This window comes from Lampris incognitus, chromosome 12 (genome assembly GCF_029633865.1).
Source record: "Lampris incognitus isolate fLamInc1 chromosome 12, fLamInc1.hap2, whole genome shotgun sequence".
In the NCBI taxonomy this organism is placed as follows: domain Eukaryota; kingdom Metazoa; phylum Chordata; class Actinopteri; order Lampriformes; family Lampridae; genus Lampris; species Lampris incognitus.
The window spans coordinates 31,555,118-31,574,936 of NC_079222.1; the positions used below are offsets into that span (position 1 = coordinate 31,555,118).

Below are 19,819 nucleotides of genomic sequence, written 5' to 3' on the forward strand. Positions count from 1 at the left end.
TGCCCACTGCTGCTAGCTACACAGTTAGGATGGGTTAAATGAAGAGCATAATTTCCCCACGTGGATCAATAAAGTATCTCAAAATCCCCCCCCCCCCCCCCAAAAAAAAAATCAAAGCTTTTACAATTAAAGCAATTTTGGAATTGGTCAAAAATTATGTCTATGTATGTGAATCAAAATTACCTCCAACCCTACAACTACAAACCACAACTGCAAAAAGTTGTGCAAAAAAACAAAAACAAAAAAAAAACACAAACCAAGGCCGATAAAGACTCCAAATGCCATATTATTATTATTAAATGGACATTAAACGGTCATATGCAGATGGACTTGACACCAACATTTTCAAGGGGAACAAACCTATTTTCAGAAGAACACTTAACCAATTAACATCTTAAAATAAACACACAAAAACAGATCCCCGTCATTAACTCTAAATTCTCCCTCTGTGTGTATGAGTGCATGGGTGTGTGTGTGTGTGTGTGTGTGTGTGCGTGTGTGTATGTTTTCGTGCACGTGGGCGGGTGGCTGCTTATGTCATAGATTAAAAACGAGTGCCTGACCTGTCGACACAGTGTGGCGGTGTTTGACATGTCCTACTTTGGCAAGTTTTACCTTACTGGACCGGATGCCAAGAAGGCGGCTGATTGGCTGTTCACAGCTGACGTTAACAAGAAGCCAGGTATGCCTACCCACTTCCAAGCCAGGAACAACTAAGAAAGGGTATTTGTGTATGTGCACACAAAAGAACAAATATGCTCACACTAATGCATAGGCAGACTGACATTAAACTAAATTAAAGGACAGTTATTTCAATGGACTCAAAGTGATGCAAATACACATGTAAATTGAGAATTTACTCTTCTGGTCACACTAAGAAATTTTGGTCTCTTACTCTCGCTCTCCTATTTTCTGCCTTCCCTCATCTCAAAATACTGCATCTCCATACTAAATATAATGACACGGGCCATACTTGCTTCAGAATAAACATATAGTTCTGGGGGTGTCCGGGTAGCCTGGCAGTCTATTCTGTTGCCTACCAACACAGAGATCGCTGGTTCGAATCCCCATGTTACCTGTGGCTTGGTCGGGCGTCCCTGCAGACACAAATTGGCCGTGTCTGCAGGTGGGAAGCTGGATGTGGGTATGTGTCTTGGTCACTGCACTAGCGCCTCCTCTGGTAGGTCGGTAATTTTACATGGTCAGCGTTCATGTTCTGATAGCTCAAGTGTACTATTTAAAAAGATATAAAAAGATGGGTGTTGGACTCCACCAGGGTTGTCCCTTGTCTCCGATTCTGTTTGTGATATTCATGGACAGGATCTCAAGGCGCAGCCAAGGCGAGGATTGTGTCCATTTCGGGAACCTCAGAATTGCATCTCTGCTCTTCACAGATGATGTGGTTTTGTTGGCTTCATCAGAACGTGACCTCCAGTGCACACTGGGGCGGTTTGCAGCTGAGTGTGAAATGGCCGGGATGAGAGTCAGCACCTCCAAGTCTGAGGCCATGGTTCTCTAATGGAAAATGATGGATTGTTCCCTCCGGGTTGGGGATGAGTTGTTGCCTCAAGTGAAGGAGTTCAAGTATCCTGGGGTCTTGTTCACGATTGAGGGTAGGATGGAGCGGGAGATTGACAGGCAGATTGGAGCAGCATCAGCAGTAATGCGGACGTCGTACCGGACCGTTGTGGTGAAGAGGGAGCTGAGCCGGCAGGCAAAGCTCTCAATTTACCAGTCAATCTTCGTTCCAACCCTCATCTATGGTCATGAGCTGTGGGTGGTGACCGAAAGGGTGAGATTGTGGCTACAAGCGGCTGAAATGAGTTTCCTCTGTAGGGTGTCTGGACTCAGCCTTAGAGATAGAGCGAGGAGCTCGGAGTAGAGCCGCTGCTCCTTAGCGTCTGAAGAAGCCAGCTGAGGTGGTTCTGATTAGGATGCCTCCAGGGCATCTTCTTTTGGAGGTCTTTTGGGCACTTCCAATGGGGAGGAGACCCCGAGGTAGACCCAGAACTCGCTGGAGGGACTACATGTCCAATCTGGCCTGGGAATGCCTTGGGATCCCCAAGGAGGAGCTGGAGAGTGTTGCTGGGGAGAGGGACATCTGGACTGCCCTACTTAGCTTGCTGCCACCACAACCCGAAGTGACTGATGATGAGATGAGATGAGATTCCCAGTCCTCATTGAGAATCCATTTTTTTTTCTTTTTTGTTTTTGTTTTTTTTTTTTTCCTCTAATCATTGAGATCCCATTAAGGCTGGCTGCAAATGACTGGTGTGCCATAAAATGATAGTGACCTTAAAAAATATTTTTATTTCAGGCTCTACGGTATATACCTGTATGCTGAATAAGAGGGGCGGAGCTGAGGCAGATCTGACTGTAAGCCGACTGGAGCCAGGTGCTGCAAACCTGCCCTTGGCACCAGAGTCCAATGGTAAGGGTGTGTGTGTGTCTGGCGGTCTGTCTATCTCTGTCCATTAACCTTTTCATCACTTGCTGTTTTTCGCTTTCTCTCCTGCCCTTCAGGTGAGGCATACTACTTGGCGATAGGAGGCGGTGTAGCCGAGCACAACTGGAACCACATTAGAACAGTTTTACAGGACCAAGGTTTCAACTGCCACCTGACAGACCACTCAGAGGACATGGGAATGATCAGCATCCAGGGACCCAAAAGGTGAGGAAAGGAAGAATTGGCCTTGCAAAGCCAGCACACAAATTTTGCTTTGCTCATTGTGGTCTGGCAAGGCTCAATAGGCATTCCTTTGTGTTAGGGATGTCATTAGTGGGTGGAGATCAAAATGACTTTGCAGCCACTTGAATCAGCCTTTATAATCAGTCAGAGCCGCAAACCCCATGACATTGAATCGGCATGCCACATTTACCAACCTGCTGGTCTGCTATTAAACCCACTACGGCTAGCAGGTCGGTCCGAGTAGATAGTTATGTCTGTGTGCAATTCTCCTCTTTGATAAAACTAATTCTATGGCAGCATCAATGCTAACCTTTCCTAGCGCAGCCATTTGTTGTCAGTTTCAAAGCACACCACTGCTCATTGTCATCATCATCTAAAACGTTCCCCATAGTCCACCAATTTGTCCAGCTTCCGGTTGCCAGGCACAATCGATTCTCAGTGGATCCTTCCAGACTAATATCTCGTAGTGAACTGGACCAAGCTTGCGAGATTTAGGCTGGCATCGCGAGGCTGAGGCAAGATTGGCAAGTTTTCAAAGTCACGATGTTGTATCCGCATTAATGTACCCCAAGTTCACTGTCTCCATTCCCGACTCAGTGAGAGATGTAATGTTACAAAATGTGTTATTTCAGTTAAGACTGAATGATCGAATGCTAATTGTTTGAGGAATGGTGTGTGCATGCGTGTGTGTGTGTGTGTGTGTGTGTGTGTGTGTGAGAGAGAGAGAGAGAGAGAGAGAGAGAGAGAGAGAGAGAGAGAGAGAGAGAGAGAGAGAGAGAGAGAGAGAGAGAGAGAGAGAGAGAGAGAGAGAGGGAGAGAGAGAGAGAGAGCAAGCAAGAGAGAGAGAGAGAAAGTCAGTCAGTTTGTGCATCTGTCCATCCGTAGTGTTTGTAGTGAGGCTTCCACTGATACCTAATATTGAATAATATGACTTTTCATTTTTCACTTTAGTCCAAGAAAAAGTCATGGAAAATGTCATTGAAAATTCCTGGAAAATGAGGTCCTGAAAAGAGTGGGAACCCTGAGAAGGAAAGCAGCAAGGCCAAAGAGCAGGGGAGAAGACAGGAGCAGTGAAGGAGGCAACTCTTTGTTCTTAGGATTACATTATGAAATATATTATAAAATTTATTTTGCCCCTTACAGTTTCATGGTTTGGCGAATAACATGTCAAAATTAATTTGTCCACATGTCAAAAGTCACTACTACTATTAACACGACAAAACAGCCCATTAAATTAGAGTCTACTACTACAACTACTACTACTACTTCCGGCTGCTCCCGTTGGGGGTCAACACAGTGGGTCATCCATTTCCATCTCTTCCTGTCCTCTGCATCTTTCTGTCACGCCAGCCACGTGCATGTCCTCTCTCTCCACATCCATAAACCTCCTCTTTGGCCTTCCTCTTTTCCTCTTCCCTGGCAGCTCCATATTCAGCATCCTTCTCCCAATATACCCAGTGTCCCTCCTCCACACATGTCCAAACCATCTCAATCTTGCCGCTCTTACTTTGTATCCAAACCGTCCAACCTGAGCTGCCCCTCTAATATACTCATTCCTAATCCTGTCCTTCTTCATCACTCCCAATGAAAATCTTAGCATCTTCAACTCTGCCACCTCCAGCTCTGCCTCGTGTCTTTTCATCAGTGCTACTGTCTCCAAACCATATAACATAGCTGGTCTCACTGCAATCTTGTAAACCTTCCCTTTAACTCTTACTGGTACCCTTCTGTCACAAATCACTCCTGACACTCTTCTCCACCCACTCCACCCTTCCTGCACTCTCTTCTTCACCTCTCTTCTGCACTCCCCTTTACTTTGAACAGTTAACCCCAAGTATTTAAACTCATATGCCTTTGTCACCTCTGCTCCTTGCATCTTCACCATTCTGCTGTCCTCGCTCATGTTCATGCATATGTGTTCCATCTTTCTCGTACCGACTTTCATTCCTCTTCTCTCCAGTGCATAGCTCCACATCTCCAGGCTCCCCTCAACCTATTCCCTGCTCTCGCTACAGATCACAATGTCATCGGCGAACATCATAGTCCACGAAGTCTCATATCTGATCTCATCCGTCACCCTGTCCATCACCACTGCAAACAAGAAAGGGCTCAGAGCCGATCCTTGATGTAATCCCACCTCCACTTTGAACTCATCTGTCATTCCAACTTCACACCTCACGACTGTCACACTGCCCTCCTACATATCCTGCAGCACTCCTACATATTTCTCTGCCAATCCTGTCCCATCCACACCTCCTCTCTCAGCACACTGTCATATACTTTCTCTAAATCCACAAAGACACAGTGTAACTCTTGACCTTCTCTATTCTTCTCCATCAACAGTCTCAAAGCAAACATCGCATCTGTGGTGCTCTTTCATGACATGAAACCATACTGCTGCTTGCTAATCATCACCTCTCCTCTTAACCTAGCTTCCATTACCCTTTCCCATATCTTAATGCTGTGGCTGATCTATTATACCTCTGCAGTTACTACAGCTCTGCACATCACCCTTAGTCTTGAAAACCGGGACCAGTATACTTCTTCTCCACTCTTCAGGTATCCTCTCACTTTCCAAGGTTGAGTTAAACAATCGAATCTGTCCAAACTGCACGGCTTATCCACAGGGGTACCTCAAGGTTCAGTGCTTGGTCCCCTTCTCTTCTCAATATACACCACCTCACTTGGTGCAATCATCTGCTACCATGGTTTCTCATACCATTGCTATGCTGACGATACCCAGCTCTTCCTATCATTCCCGCCTGATGATCTCACAGTCTCGGAACGGATATTGTCCTGCCTTGCTGATATCTCTGCATGGATGAAAGAACACCACCTTCATCTTAACCTATCTAAGACTGAGCTCCTTGTCATCCCAGCCAGTCCATCCTTACCACAACAGAGCAATATCCAGCTTGGATCAACCCAACTCATGCCCACAAAGTCTCTTCGAAACCTGGGTGACATGATTGATGACTAATTAACCTTTAAGGTTCATGTGGCCTCGATTGCTTGGTCATGCCAATTTGCCCTGTACAACATCAGGAAAATTAGACCCTACCTGTCTGAGCATGCAGCACAACTCCTGGCACAGTATCTTCTAATATCACGCATTGACTACTGCAACGCCTTACTGGCAGGTCTCCCTGCATGTACTTTCAAACCTCTGCAAATGATCCAGAATGCGGTGGCGTGTCTGGTCTTCAACCAACCCTAAAAATACACGTCACTCCACTGTTCATATCCCTCCACTGGCTCCCAGTTGCTGCCCACATCAAATTCAAAACCTTAATGTACGTATTGATATAAAAAAATTGCTTCTATGCACCATATGCATTGTCTTTGTGTACTGCCTGTTGAAACCTATGTCCTATCGGACTTGAACCTAGTTTATTGGCACTTATTTGCGTCGTCGCCTCCTGACTAGATCCTTGTTTGTGTTGTATTAACTGTTAGTTGTACGTCACTTTGGATGAAAAGCATCTACTAAATGAAATTGTAACATGGTAACGTTGTAGTTAAAAACTCGACTGCCATCTCTCCTAAACATCTCCATGCCTCCACAGGTATGTCATCTGGACCAACCGCCTTTCCACTCTTCATCCTCTTCATAGCTGCCCTCACTTCCTCATTGCTAATCCACTGCACTTCCTGATTTACTATTTCCACATCATCGAATCTTCTCTCTCTCTCCCATTTCTTCATTCATCAGCCCCTCAAAGTGCTCTTTCCACCTTCTCAACTCAGTCTCCTCGCTTGCCAGCACATTTCCATCTCTGTCCTTGATCGCTCTAACTTGCAGCACATCCTTCCCAGCTCGGTCCCTCTGTCGAGCCAATCGGTAGAAGTCCTTTTCTCATTCCGTAGTGTCTATGACTCACCATATGCCTTTTCCTTTGTCTTTGCCACCTCTCTCTTTGCTTTACGCCGCATGTCCTTGTACTCCTGTCCACTTTCTTCATCTCTCTGATTATCCCACTTCTCTTTTGCCAACCTCTTCCTCTGTATACTTTGCTGTACTTCCTCATTCCACCACCAAATCTCCATGTCTTCCTTCCTCTGTCCAGATGTCACACCAAGTACCTTCCTAGCGTTCTCCGTCACTATTTTTGCAGTAGTTGCCCAGCCATCTGATAACTCTTCACTATCACCCGGTGCCTGTCTTAACTCCTGCCTGAACTCCACACAACAGTCTTCCTTCTTCAACTTCCACCATTTGATCCTTGTCTCTGCCTTCACCCTCTTCCTCTCCTTGGTCTCCAAAGTCATCCTACAGACCACCATCCGATGTTGCCTAGCTACGTTCTCCCCTGTCACCACCTTGCAGTCTCCAGTCCCTTTCTGATCGCGCCTTCTACATAAGATATAGCCTATTAAATGAGAGAATAGATGGTAAAAGGTGTTTCATTGATATTTCAAGAATAGATTATGTAAATGGGAATCTAATAATCATCAAAGTGTTGCTTGGCCTGTGGTTTTTGAATTTTTCTTTTCAGTTTCACCACAAAGTGGGCATCTTCAGTGTTTTGCTCCTCTCTTATCCAAACACATTTTCTTCCATTTAGCGCCATAATTTGAATGATCTGTCTGCCTGTCCTTTTCTTTCTGTCTGTCTGCCTGTGATTCTTCTGTCTGTCCATCTATGTCTGTCTGTCAAAAAATACACAAACAGAAATTCAAAATGTCATGGTATTTCCCTTTTATGTTTTACCCTCACTCATCAATAGTGTCTGTGTTCATTCTATCCAAAGACTAGAGATTATTTACAATAATTTTTAAAATACAGAATTCTGACTTGTGAGAGTTTATAGTTTTAGAGCATTTCTCGATGTTCTTGCTTCCAACAATAGTGCCTTTGTTCTTCAGTTAACAGAGATGGTCATAGGCCACCTTTACATTGACTGCTCTCAACCTCTGAACACTTTTAGTTCCTCCTCGCAAGCTTTAGGGTTGGATCTGTTCCCTCAGTGTAGGCTGTATTTGTTTCTCACCACCCTCCTCCAGGCATTCTTCATTTTGTTTTCTTGTAACTTTTCTTTTCTTTGTTTTGGTCTTTCTGCATTGCTTGAAGCGTTCAGTTGTCGTGCTAACATCATCGCTCACGTTCTCTTCATCCCCCTTCCCAGCTCCCCTTCAAGGTTGTCCTTCTTTTTTATTTTCATAATAGACATCAAACCAGAAAATAGCGTTTAAATGTAAGCCGTCTTTAAATTCCTCACATACATATATACAAAGATAGCCAGAATGATAGATACCGGCATACAAACAAACACGTATAAAGAAAGTCAGACATATTTCCTTTTGTCAACAAAGATAACTCTTTGTTCCTCTTGAATGCTGTAATCCTATTTGGTGCATTGCATACAGCACTATTTTTGTCTGTACTTAATCTATTTCCTGTTGCTGCCAACTACAGATATCCCCACAAGGATCGTTAGTTTCTGATCTGATCTGATCTAATCCGATTGGAATTACACTCATGTTGTGAATATGTCTGTTTTCTGTGTGTTATGATTTCGGCCAACTCCAAATATTAATTTAATAATGGTCAGCTCATCATGTTTGAGTCTGCTCCGTGGAAAACTGGAATTTGAATGAATTTACAATCTTGTGATTTGTTGTTGTTGTTTTGTTCCATTTTAAATTTTGAAGACAAAGTTACACCAGTTACACAACCGATTTGTGGCCACTCAACAATTGGGTAACTAATTTCAAATAGCGAAATGTGGCTTTTGGTGTGAATATGAACCACATTTGTGAAACATGAAACAAATTGTTGTTCTGTAATAGAGCAGCTCTGTGGGTATGTTTGTATATTTGCATTTGTGCATATTTTTCATATGCGTGCATGCACACACGCAAACCTTCGGTCTACAGCTTAAGTGGCAAGACAGAGTGGTAACCGGACCCTGCCCACGCTTACACATAGACATCCACATTTACACCCACATATGCACATATTCACTTAGTATGTGTATGAAGCTGGCCTGGCTGTTGGACTTTTCAGTTCAGTGAACAAGACAATGCATAAGGATGAAGGAACTTAGAGATGAGCCTCAGAGAAATGTTTGTCTTTCCATCAAGGTAGCATATGCCGGCAGCCGTACCAACATGTACCCCGGCTCTGCCAAATGAGGGAAGCTAAGCAGGTGTGGGCTTGGCTAGTACTTGGATGGGAGACGTCCCAGGAAAACTGAGTTGCTGCCGAAGTGGTGTTGGTGGGCCAGTAAGGGGCAGTCTTCCCTCTGATCTGAATAAAAAACAAAAAACAAATATCAAATCCCAATGCCCCAGTGCAGTGACGGGGACACTGTTGTAGGAGATGCCGTCCTTCGGATGAGACGTTAAACCGAGGTCCTGACTCACTGTGGTCATTAAAGATCCCATGGCACTTATCCCGAAGAGTAGGGGGTTCCCCGGTGTCCTGGCAAAATTCCCAATCTGGCTCTCTCCATCTGGCAACCTAATCATCCCCCCATGTAATTGGCTCAGTGATTCCTCCCTCTCCAACTCAAGCTGATGTGTGGTGAGCGTTCTGGCACAAAATGGCTGCCGTGCATCACCCAGGTGGTGCTACACATTGGTGGTGGTTGAAGTGAGTTACCCCCTTCAATGTGAAGCGCTTTGGGTGTCTAGAAAAGCGCTATAGAAATGTAATGATGATGATGATGATTATTATTATCATCATCATTATTATTATTATTATGTGTGTGTACACCTGCGTATGTAATGACGCACATCAATACACGTGAGTACGTGTTCAGTGCACATCAATAGTACATTACAGAAACGGGTTGACAAATCCATGACCTTAAACAGTTTTCACCATCTTCTGCATGCTATGCTGTTACCAATATATCCTGCAGAAACACCCTCGCACACTGCATTTTGTACCTGCCTACACACATAGAAAGAATGCTAGTGTGCAAGTCAGACAAGCTAAAGTTAGTCTTTTTTGTCGTTGAGTCATCTTTATGTAAGCCTGTTGTGCGTGTGTATGTGTGATGGTGAGAGTGATGTGGTTCCTTATCAGACTGGTTTTTTTCTAGTTTGCTAAAGCTAAAGCTCTTCAACAGGACTTAAAAAGTAAAGTGTGATTTGGCTCAAACCCCACTGAATAAATCGAGTTTGTCTATTTATATTTGATGATTAATTTCTTAATTAGACGGTACAGTGGTGCAGTGGTTAGTGCGGTCAACTCACAGCAAGAAGGTCTTGGGTTCGAGCCCCGGGGTAGTCCAACCTTGGGGGTTGTCCCGGGTCGTCCTCTGTGTGGAGTTTGCATGTTCTCCCCGTGTCTGCGTGGGTTTCCTCTGGGGCCTCCGGTTTCCTCCCACAGTCCAAAGACATGTAGGTCAGGTGAGCTGGCCATACTAAATTGTCCCTAGGAATGAGTGTGTGTGTGTGTGTGTGTGTGTGTGTGTGTGATGGCCTGGAGGCCTGTCCAGGGTGTCTCCCCGTCTGCCGCCCAATGACTGCTGGGATAGGCTCCGGTATCCCCGAACTCATTTGCTTTTCTTGCTTTTTATAAATGTACGTTTAGTTCGCTGCTTTTGAGAAGCCTCTCGCTGCTGCTGCTGCTTTCGCCTATGTTTTATCAAAATGGCGGCGAATTTCTTGCGGCAGCCCCTCCCATAGCTACTAACGTCAGTGGTTGCAACTTTCGGACCAGCAATTTTGGGGAGCCATGCCGGCGCCAGCTTTTGGGTACTGGTCTTTTTTCGTTGGAAATGCATGGAACCACTTCTGGATTAGGCCCCGGCACCGTGTTGGTGGGAAAGTCTCTCTGTTCACCCAGACCAGTGATGGAGGATTACATACTTCCTCTTCAGTATTGGGCATGATGTAGTAAAGAGCAAAATACCTTGAGAGATGCAGATGAGAATCACTGTATACTTGTGGAGTGTCTTACTTTGGTGTGTTTTTGTGTTGTGTATGTGCAGTCGTGATGTACTTCAAGAGGTGCTGGACACAGACCTGAGCAATGAAGCCTTCCCATTTTCTACGCACAAAGTAGTCAGTGCTGCAGGACATCAGGTGGGAATACACACACACACACACACACACACACACACACACTCGCTCACAGAGTGCATTTCACATTTCTGCAGAAATTGGGTATGGTGCATTTGTCAACTTTGGCTAAATAATGAGTTTGTTAATTAAAAATTGGTATATGCAAATCACATGCTGTTGAATGAAACCAGGTTTGTTATTTCAAATGTTCACTCTGAGATGTGTGTGTCTGTGTGTGTGTGACAGATGGCATGTCTCAGGGCATCCTTATGACTTACTAATATGTGACGTTTTAACTATTTACTTTTTTTGTGGACATTTTCAATTTCCATTTTTCTTCCTCTCACTTTTCTCACCACAGCCTCCACAGTTTCTGGGTCCATGACCTGAACCACAGTCTCTACCGCTGTTGTTTCTGGGTCCATGACCTGAACCACAGTCTCTACCGCTGTTGTTTCTGGGTCCATGACCTGAACCACAGTCTCTACCGCTGTTGTTTCTGGGTCCATGACCTGAACCACAGCTTCTACCGCTGTTGTTTCTCGGTTCATGACCTTAACCGCAGTCTCTACCGCTGTTGTTTCTGGGTCCATGACCTGAACCGAAGTCTCTACCGCTGTTGTTTCTCAGTCCATGACCTGAACCGCAGTCTCTACCGCTGTTGTTTCTCAGTCCATGACCTGAACCGAAGTCTCTACCGCTGTTTTTTCTCGGTTCATGACCTGAACCACAGTCTCTACCGCTGTTGTTTCTCGGTTCATGACCTTAACCACAGTCTCTACCGCTGTTGTTTCTCAGTCCATGACCGGAACCACAGTCTCTACCGCTGTTGTTTCTCGGTCCATGACCTTAACCGAAGTCTCTACCGCTGTTTTTTCTCGGTTCATGACCTGAACCACAGTCTCTACCGCTGTTGTTTCTCGGTTCATGACCTGAACCGAAGTCTCTACCGCTGTTTTTTCTCGGTTCATGACCTGAACCACAGTCTCTACCGCTGTTGTTTCTCGGTTCATGACCTTAACCACAGTCTCTACCGCTGTTGTTTCTCGGTCCATGACCGGAACCACAGTCTCTACCGCTGTTGTTTCTCGGTCCATGACCTTAACCGAAGTCTCTACCGCTGTTTTTTCTGGGTCCATGACCTGAACCACAGTCTCTACCGCTGTTGTTTCTCGGTTCATGACCTTAACCACAGTCTCTACCACTGTTGTTTCTCGGTCCATGACCGGAACCACAGTCTCTACCGCTGTTGTTTCTCGGTCCATGACCTTAACCACAGTCTCTACCGCTGTTGTTTCTCGGTCCATGACCGGAACCACAGTCTCTACCGCTGTTGTTTCTCGGTCCATGACCTTAACCGAAGTCTCTACCGCTGTTTTTTCTCGGTCCATGACCTTAACCACAGTCTCTACCGCTGTTGTTTCTCGGTCCATGACCGGAACCACAGTCTCTACCGCTGTTGTTTCTCGGTCCATGACCTTAACCGAAGTCTCTACCGCTGTTTTTTCTCGGTTCATGACCTGAACCACAGTCTCTACCGCTGTTGTTTCTCGGTTCATGACCTTAACCACAGTCTCTACCACTGTTGTTTCTCGGTCCATGACCGGAACCACAGTCTCTACCGCTGTTGTTTCTCGGTCCATGACCTTAACCACAGTCTCTACCGCTGTTGTTTCTCGGTCCATGACCGGAACCACAGTCTCTACCGCTGTTGTTTCTCGGTCCATGACCTTAACCGAAGTCTCTACCGCTGTTTTTTCTCGGTCCATGACCTTAACCACAGTCTCTACCGCTGTTGTTTCTCGGTCCATGACCGGAACCACAGTCTCTACCGCTGTTGTTTCTCGGTCCATGACCTTAACCGAAGTCTCTACCGCTGTTTTTTCTCGGTTCATGACCTGAACCACAGTCTCTACCGCTGTTGTTTCTCGGTTCATGACCTTAACCACAGTCTCTACCACTGTTGTTTCTCGGTCCATGACCGGAACCACAGTCTCTACCGCTGTTTTTTCTCGGTCCATGACCTGAACCACAGTCTCTACCGCTGTTGTTTCTCGTCCTATGACCGGAACCACAGTCTCTACCGCTGTTGTTTCTCGGTCCGTGACCGGAACCACGGTGTCTACTGCTGTTGTTTCTCGGTTCATGACCTGAACCACAGCTTCTACCGCTGTTGTTTCTCGGTCCATGCCCGGAACCACAGTCTCTACCGCTGTTGTTTCTGGGTCCATGACCTGAACCACAGTCTCTACCGCTGTTGTTTCTGGGTCCATGACCTGAACCACAGTTTCTACCGCTGTTGTTTCTCGGTCCATGACCTGAACCACAGTCTCTACCGCTGTCGTTTCTGGGTCCATGACCTGAACCACAGTTTCTACCGCTGTTGTTTCTGGGTCCATGACCTGAACCACAGTCTCTACCGCTGTTGTTTCTCGGTCCGTGACCGGAACCACGGTGTCTACTGCTGTTGTTTCTCGGTCCATGTCCTGAACCACAGTCTCTACCGCTGTTGTTTCTCGGTCCATGAGCAGAACCGTAGTCTCTACCACTGTTGTTTCTCGGTCCATGACTGTAACCAGTTTCTACTGCTGTTGTTGTGCAAACCTTGGTTGAGTTGTAGATTTTGAGACTGATAAGATCGTGAAGATCTGAAGATCTGTGTTTTCCAGTTTCACAGTGCATTGTGGAGCGGTGGTAATGTATTCAGCATCAGTATCTGAGCAAAGTCCTACGCTGGCTCGAGGCAAAGACTCAGACCTTCACACACATTCATATACACAGACATGCACATGCACCCGCAATTATGCACAGCCATACGTATCCACGTGTATTTTCTGTGTGGCTGTTAGAACTGTGCAGTGCTCTGTGGAGGCTTTAGTCATTGTGGTGAGTACACCTCACTTCACAGTCAGGTCTGTGTGCGTCCATGTGTCTGGCTTTGTGTCTGTATGTTTTTGCAAGTTTTTTTTTTCTGTGGGTGCAGGATCTCCATGCCCGTGCGTGTATTTATGCAATCCAGTTTTCTGCATTTGTGTGTTTGTGTGTGTGTGTGTGTGTGTGTGTGTGTGTGTGTGTGTGTGTGTGTGTGTGCTGTGTTCCAGCTGGTAGCTGGCTGTGTGCGGGTGATGTTTTAATGGATGCACTGCTGTGAGAACAGAGTTCTCTCTCTCTCCCTCTCTGCCCTCTGCTCCTCTCATAGCTCATTACTATCCGTCTCTTGCTGTCGATCGTTATCTCTGTTCCTCTCCTCTCCTCTCCTCTCCTCCCTCCATTCCTCTCTCTCTCTCTCTCTCTCTCCCTCACTCTCTCTCTCCCTCCCTCCCTCACTCACCCTCCCTCCCTCTCCCTCACTCTCTCTCTCCCTCATGCTCTCTCTCTCCCTCACTCTCTCTCTCTCTCTCTCTCTCTCTCTCTCTCTCGTACTCTATCGCACACACCCATACATACATGTAGTATATACACCCACACAGGCACACATACATATTATCACACACATATCTTGGATATGGTCAGATATGTAAGTAAACACACACAAACACACACACACACACACACACACACACACACACACACACACACACACACACACATATACACATATACACATATACACATACACACAGACAGAGACACAATCGTTCACACATCATTTTGGGTACCTGCTGATGTGTGTGTGAGTTCATGGTCACCACATGTGGAGGTGTGCATACGGTGAGGAGGTGGAGGTGTTGTTATGCCGTGCTCTGCAGGGTGCAGTGAGGTGCATATGTGCAGGACGGAGGCCTCGCTGGCCAGATGGTGTGGCTGACACAGCACCCACAGGGGAACGTGTCTGAGAGTTAGACTGATATGTTTATCTCTCTCCGTCTTCAGTGTCCTTTCTCTGCTCTCCCATGTTCTTTTTTGTCCCCCCCTTTTCTTTTCTTTTTTTTGCTTTCTCCACTTCCTGTCCTTTCTGTCATCCTTTTCAACTCTCCTCTCCACTATTTTTTAATTCGTTCCAACCAATGGTGGAATGTAACTAAGTACATTTACTCAAGCACTGTACTTAAGTACAACTTTGAGGTACTTGTACTTTACTTGAGTATTTCCATTTTCTGCTACTTTATACTTTTACTCCACTACATATCAGAGGGAAATATGGTACTTTTTACTCCATTACATTTCACCGCTTTAATTACTAGTTAATTTGCAGATTTAGATTATTAAAACAAAGTATAAATCAACTATTAATAATACATTTTTATAAGCGGAGCTACCCAGCAGTATATGAAGTAATTGAAATTAGCTCCACGTTTACCAGCTGCAACATTAATGTGATGAACACATTATTGTATCAGTAATTATCATCCAATAATATATGTGACTCTGAAATGGGCCATCCTGCATAATGAGTATTTTTACTTTTACTACTTTAAGTATATGTTGATGCTAATACTTTTGTACTATACTTAAGTAGGATTTTGAATGCAGGACTTTTACTTGTAACAAAGTATTTTCACACTGTGGTGTTGCTACTTTTACTTAAGTAAAAGTTCTGAATACTTCTTCCACAACTGGTTCCAACCACAACTTCTTATCGTTTGATTCCCTCACTGTGTATACTGTAGCTTACCTAGCACTCCGCTCCAGGTTTTCCACTGAACTTGTCTTCTCTCCTTTCGTCTCAGACCCTTTTTATTCCTCTGTCTTTACTATCCTCTTCTCTATTCACACTCAGCTTTCTATCTTCCTTGTCGCCCCCCCCCCCCCCATTTTCTGGACCCTGCCCTTTTGTCTTTGGAACACTTCCTTTACAGCTGACTTAAGAGTCCAGTGCTCTTGTGTCTTTTTTACACAGCATGCTCCTGATCACACCCCCCGCTTGTGTCTTTCCCACCTCTTTTATCATTCTCATATCTCTGTCCTCTCTCTTGCCCTCTGCTCTTTCTCTGCACGGAGGACAAAACTGCGGCTGTCATTAAAACGGATAACGGGTAGATCCTATCCTTCAAGATGGGCCTCGTGTTGTGTGTGTGTGTGTGTGTGTGTGTGTGTGTGTGTGTGTGTGTGTGTGTGTACTTGAGCTACTGAGCACTTAGAAGAGGCATTGCTCTTTCACTGTCTGGAAGGTTCAGTTTTCTCTCCTCTCTCTCCCCTCCCTCTCCCCCCTCTCTGTCTCCTCTCTCTCCTCTCTCTGTCTCTCATCTGTCTCTACTCTCTCTCTCCTCTCTCTGTCTCCTCTCTCTCTGTCTCTTCTCTCTTCTCTCTCTTTCTCTCTCTCTTTCTCTCTCTCTCTCTCTCTCTCTCTGCAGGTGCGAGCCATGCGTCTGTCGTTCGTTGGGGAGCTTGGTTGGGAGTTGCACATACCCAAAGCCTCCTGTCTTCCAGTCTACCATGCTGTCATGGCTGCTGGTGCCAAGCACGGCATCATCAACTCAGGCTACAGGGCCATTGACTCACTTAGCATAGAAAAAGGTAGTGTTATTGTTTGAAAAATACAAAATAACAAACCGACCCAGCTCAGAATGTTCTTTTACCCCATTATCATTGAGAAAATTAATCGCTAAATATATTTAGAAAATTGGGCGTCCGGATAGCGTAGCAGTCTATTCCGTTGCCTACCAACATGAGGATCATCGATTCGAATCCCTGTGCTACCCCCGGCTTGGTCGGGAGTCCCTACACACACAATTGGCCGTGTCTGTGGGTGGGGAGCCGGATGTGGGTATGTGTCCTGGTCGCTGCACTAGCGCCTCCTCTGGTAGGTCGGGGCGCCTGTTCGGGGGCGGAGGGGGAACTGGGGAGAATAGCGTGATCCTCCCATGCGCTACATCCCCCTGGTGAAGCTCCTCACTGTCAGGTGAAAAGAAGTGGCTGGTGACTCCACATGTATCGGAGGAGGCATGTGGTAGTCTGCAGCCCTCCCCGTATCAGCAGAGGGGGTGGAGCAGCGACCGAAACTGCTTGGAGGAGTGGGGTAATTGTCCAGATAGGGGGGGATCCCAAAAAAAAAAGAGGCATATATATATATATATATATATATATATATATACACACACACACACACACACACACAAAACTTTGTTAAAAGAAACACTCAACTGTAGGGAAAGTGCTCAACAAATAAGGAGCAAAATAATCCAGTGGGTCAAGTAAATTGTTTATGAGACAGTACAAACCTGTTTCATGCCATAAGCAATCATCAGTTGTCAATAAAACTACAGCTGATTGCTTATGGCCTGAAACAGGCTTGCACTGTCTCATAAATAATCTACTTGACTTACTCGATTTTATATATACATAAACGGACCTCGTTCTTAACCCGTGGACTTCCTGTATAAGAATTTTAGGTGTGGTTAAGACTTATTCTATTTGGGCAGCGGCTAAAGTTACATTAGCTGACTGCATATTTGATAGACAGGCAGTGAAAATCCTGCACGTGCACATACACACTCAAGGTTTTCTGTTGGAGATTGTTAAAAGTGACTTCCTGCATCAGTAATTTATCTTTAAACCATATTCTCCTAACTCCATATGTAGTAACCCCTATTTACACTACTTCACTCTGTGCAAACCTATATGTACACTACATTCACCATTCACTGCTCCACTCACTTTACATTATGCATTCATTGTACATTATATTACGTTATTTACGTTATTTGTTATGTTTTATTTATGTGATATGCACATTTCTGCAGTGTCCTCCAATTTAGTCCACAGTTCTTCCACTGTACAGGTGCCATGCACAGTTGAATAATCGGTTCAAATTCAGCACAGAGAATTGAAAGCTAATGAACAGTCAACATTTTGAAAATTTCCCAAAACATTTTGCTTAAAAAAAGGAAAGATTTTAATACGTTTTGCAGACAAGAGGAACAAGTTTATAAACTCTGCAGTTTACGCTAACATCATACACTTAATACACAAGTAATCACAAGCAGGTTTTTTTTCCCTCCCAGAATCTCTTTGTTCTTTATTTGGATCCCCATCAGCTTCCAGATACTGGTCGCTCGTCTTCCAAAATCTCATCTCCATGTTTCTCCTTTTGTCCATTTCTGCCCCTCTCTATCAGGGTACAGACACTGGCATGCTGATCTTCGCCCAGATGACACGCCCCTTGAGGCGGGGCTGGCCTTCACCTGTAAAATGAAGACGGCCATCCCGTTCCAGGGCCGTGATAGGCTAGAGAAACAGAAGGAGGAGGGGCTTAAGAGACGCATCGTCTGCTTCACCATCGAGGAGTCAGTAAAGGACTTGGCTTATGGGCATGTTTTAGCAGTAGAAAGCGAGATCGAATTTAGAAAAAAACATGACAGGTTTTGATCTTACTGACTAAAACAGGCATACGGGTTGTTTTCAGAAGGCACCACAAAGGGAAAATGAAAAATGCTTTTTGCAGCGAATTCTTTCAGATGCTTTGCCCAACTTACGTCTCCACTTTTTTAAATGTCTTCTGAGGCTCTGCGATTTTAATTTCATCCATTTTTTTTCGCTGTGCAGTTACAATAGATCAGTAACGCCATGTATGAGGTGCAAGTTATTAACCTGTAAATGTCTTGAGAGATTATTTCTTTCCAAGTTTTAGTATAGGACATTAGCATTAACTTTATTTCTATGGTATGTTTCTAATCAAAAGATCATAAACTATGTCACAACCTTGACAAGACAGGGGAACAAGAAAATAACAGTTGCAAGATCCTCCAAAGGGCGTGAATTTGAGGGTGACTGTAACCTGGTAATGAATTGAGGCTGTAGAACAGAGGTGGAATAGAGACCCTGGTTTGGAGTAGCAGCTGAATGGTAGCTTATGGCACCAATAAAGTGCCATCCACCAAAACCAAGGATTCGGTATGACGTTCCCTTGTGCCATTTTCCAGGCTACCAAATGCTCAAACTTTAAATGCACGATACAAACGCTCAAGTCTCATAGAAATCCCCAGGGTTTTTATCCACTTTACAAACGTTTGTTCATATCCTACTGTGCCTTCCTCAGCATCCCACTTAGTCCGGTTTCTTGTATCCTCAAGCTTACTTAGCTAACTTGAATTTGAATGGAGTAAAGTAAAGTCTATAAATACTGTAGCGTCAGTTAAAAGGTTTTGTATTGTTCAGTGAACATAGGCCCAAACAGACACCACAGCTTTGCTGAGATGTCTGAACATTTCCTTCGGTGTCTGAGGTATTGTAGTCTAAATAATGATGGAAAGTCGTTATCAAAGAGTAAATAAGCACTTTTTCAGCCTGTCTACACTCACTTAAATTTTGAAGCAGGATAGTGAAAGGGGCGTAGATGAAGAGGACAGTGATGGTGGCGTGGGGGAGCTGAAGGCAGCAGTGTTTTAGTAAAACACTACACCCCAGCCTGTCACAAGGGGGTAGTTGGCTAATGCTGGCATGTCACCTTTCTATTCACCTACTGTTTTATTAATGTAATACACTGGGCCCATGTGTGTTGCCTACTTCACATAGTGTCTTTCATGCCCCCATATTACTTAGGCAAATCAGGGGAGTTGTTCATAATGTGTGTTTTCCTTATGAAGAAAGAAAAAACAAATTTTAACTGTCAAATCCGCTGAGAGACATGGTCTTTTTTTTTGTTGAATATATCATGAGGGCAGTTTATTTTAAACAAATAACTGCAAAGTGGATTATTCTCTTACTTTCTTTTTCTCTGCGACTGCCAGGAAAGTTCCAATGTTTGGTCTGGAGGCGATCTTCCGTAACGGTGTTCCTGTTGGTCATCTGCGGCGTTCTGACTACGGCTTCTTCATTGACAAGACAGTTGGATATGGATATATTCGTAACCCTGATGGAGGAGTGGTGAGAACCTCACACTTTACCCGTTTAAACTCATAGATGTAACCCAAATTTTGCCCGCCTTTCTGTCTTTATATTATATGGATATTTTGGACGAGCTCTAATCTAGATAGACTTTGCTGGGTCAAACTAAACTGGAAGATAAGGAATAATCTTATCGTGTGTTTCAAATCATCAACATGTGATGAGGTTAAGGCATGAATAACAGTTTCCATGTTCCTTAGGGGTAAAAAAAAAAAAAATTTTAGAGACTCTCCGAAATAGTAATAAACAAGACTGTACCACAGTCTTAACAAACAAGATTACTACAAT

General features: G+C 44.7%; 1 protein-coding gene across 1 annotated transcript in view; it reads left to right on the forward strand.

The window, feature by feature from the left end:
- Positions 1 to 19,819, forward strand: part of sardh (sarcosine dehydrogenase) — a 95,655-nt gene that overhangs the window by 67,812 nt on the left and 8,024 nt on the right. Inside the window, exons 15-21 of the mRNA XM_056290933.1 lie at positions 544 to 682; positions 2,318 to 2,431; positions 2,524 to 2,671; positions 10,633 to 10,726; positions 16,000 to 16,162; positions 17,763 to 17,931; positions 19,375 to 19,510. Of these exons, the coding sequence (XP_056146908.1) occupies positions 544 to 682; positions 2,318 to 2,431; positions 2,524 to 2,671; positions 10,633 to 10,726; positions 16,000 to 16,162; positions 17,763 to 17,931; positions 19,375 to 19,510 (963 nt within the window). The remainder of the gene's footprint in view (positions 1 to 543; positions 683 to 2,317; positions 2,432 to 2,523; positions 2,672 to 10,632; positions 10,727 to 15,999; positions 16,163 to 17,762; positions 17,932 to 19,374; positions 19,511 to 19,819) is intronic.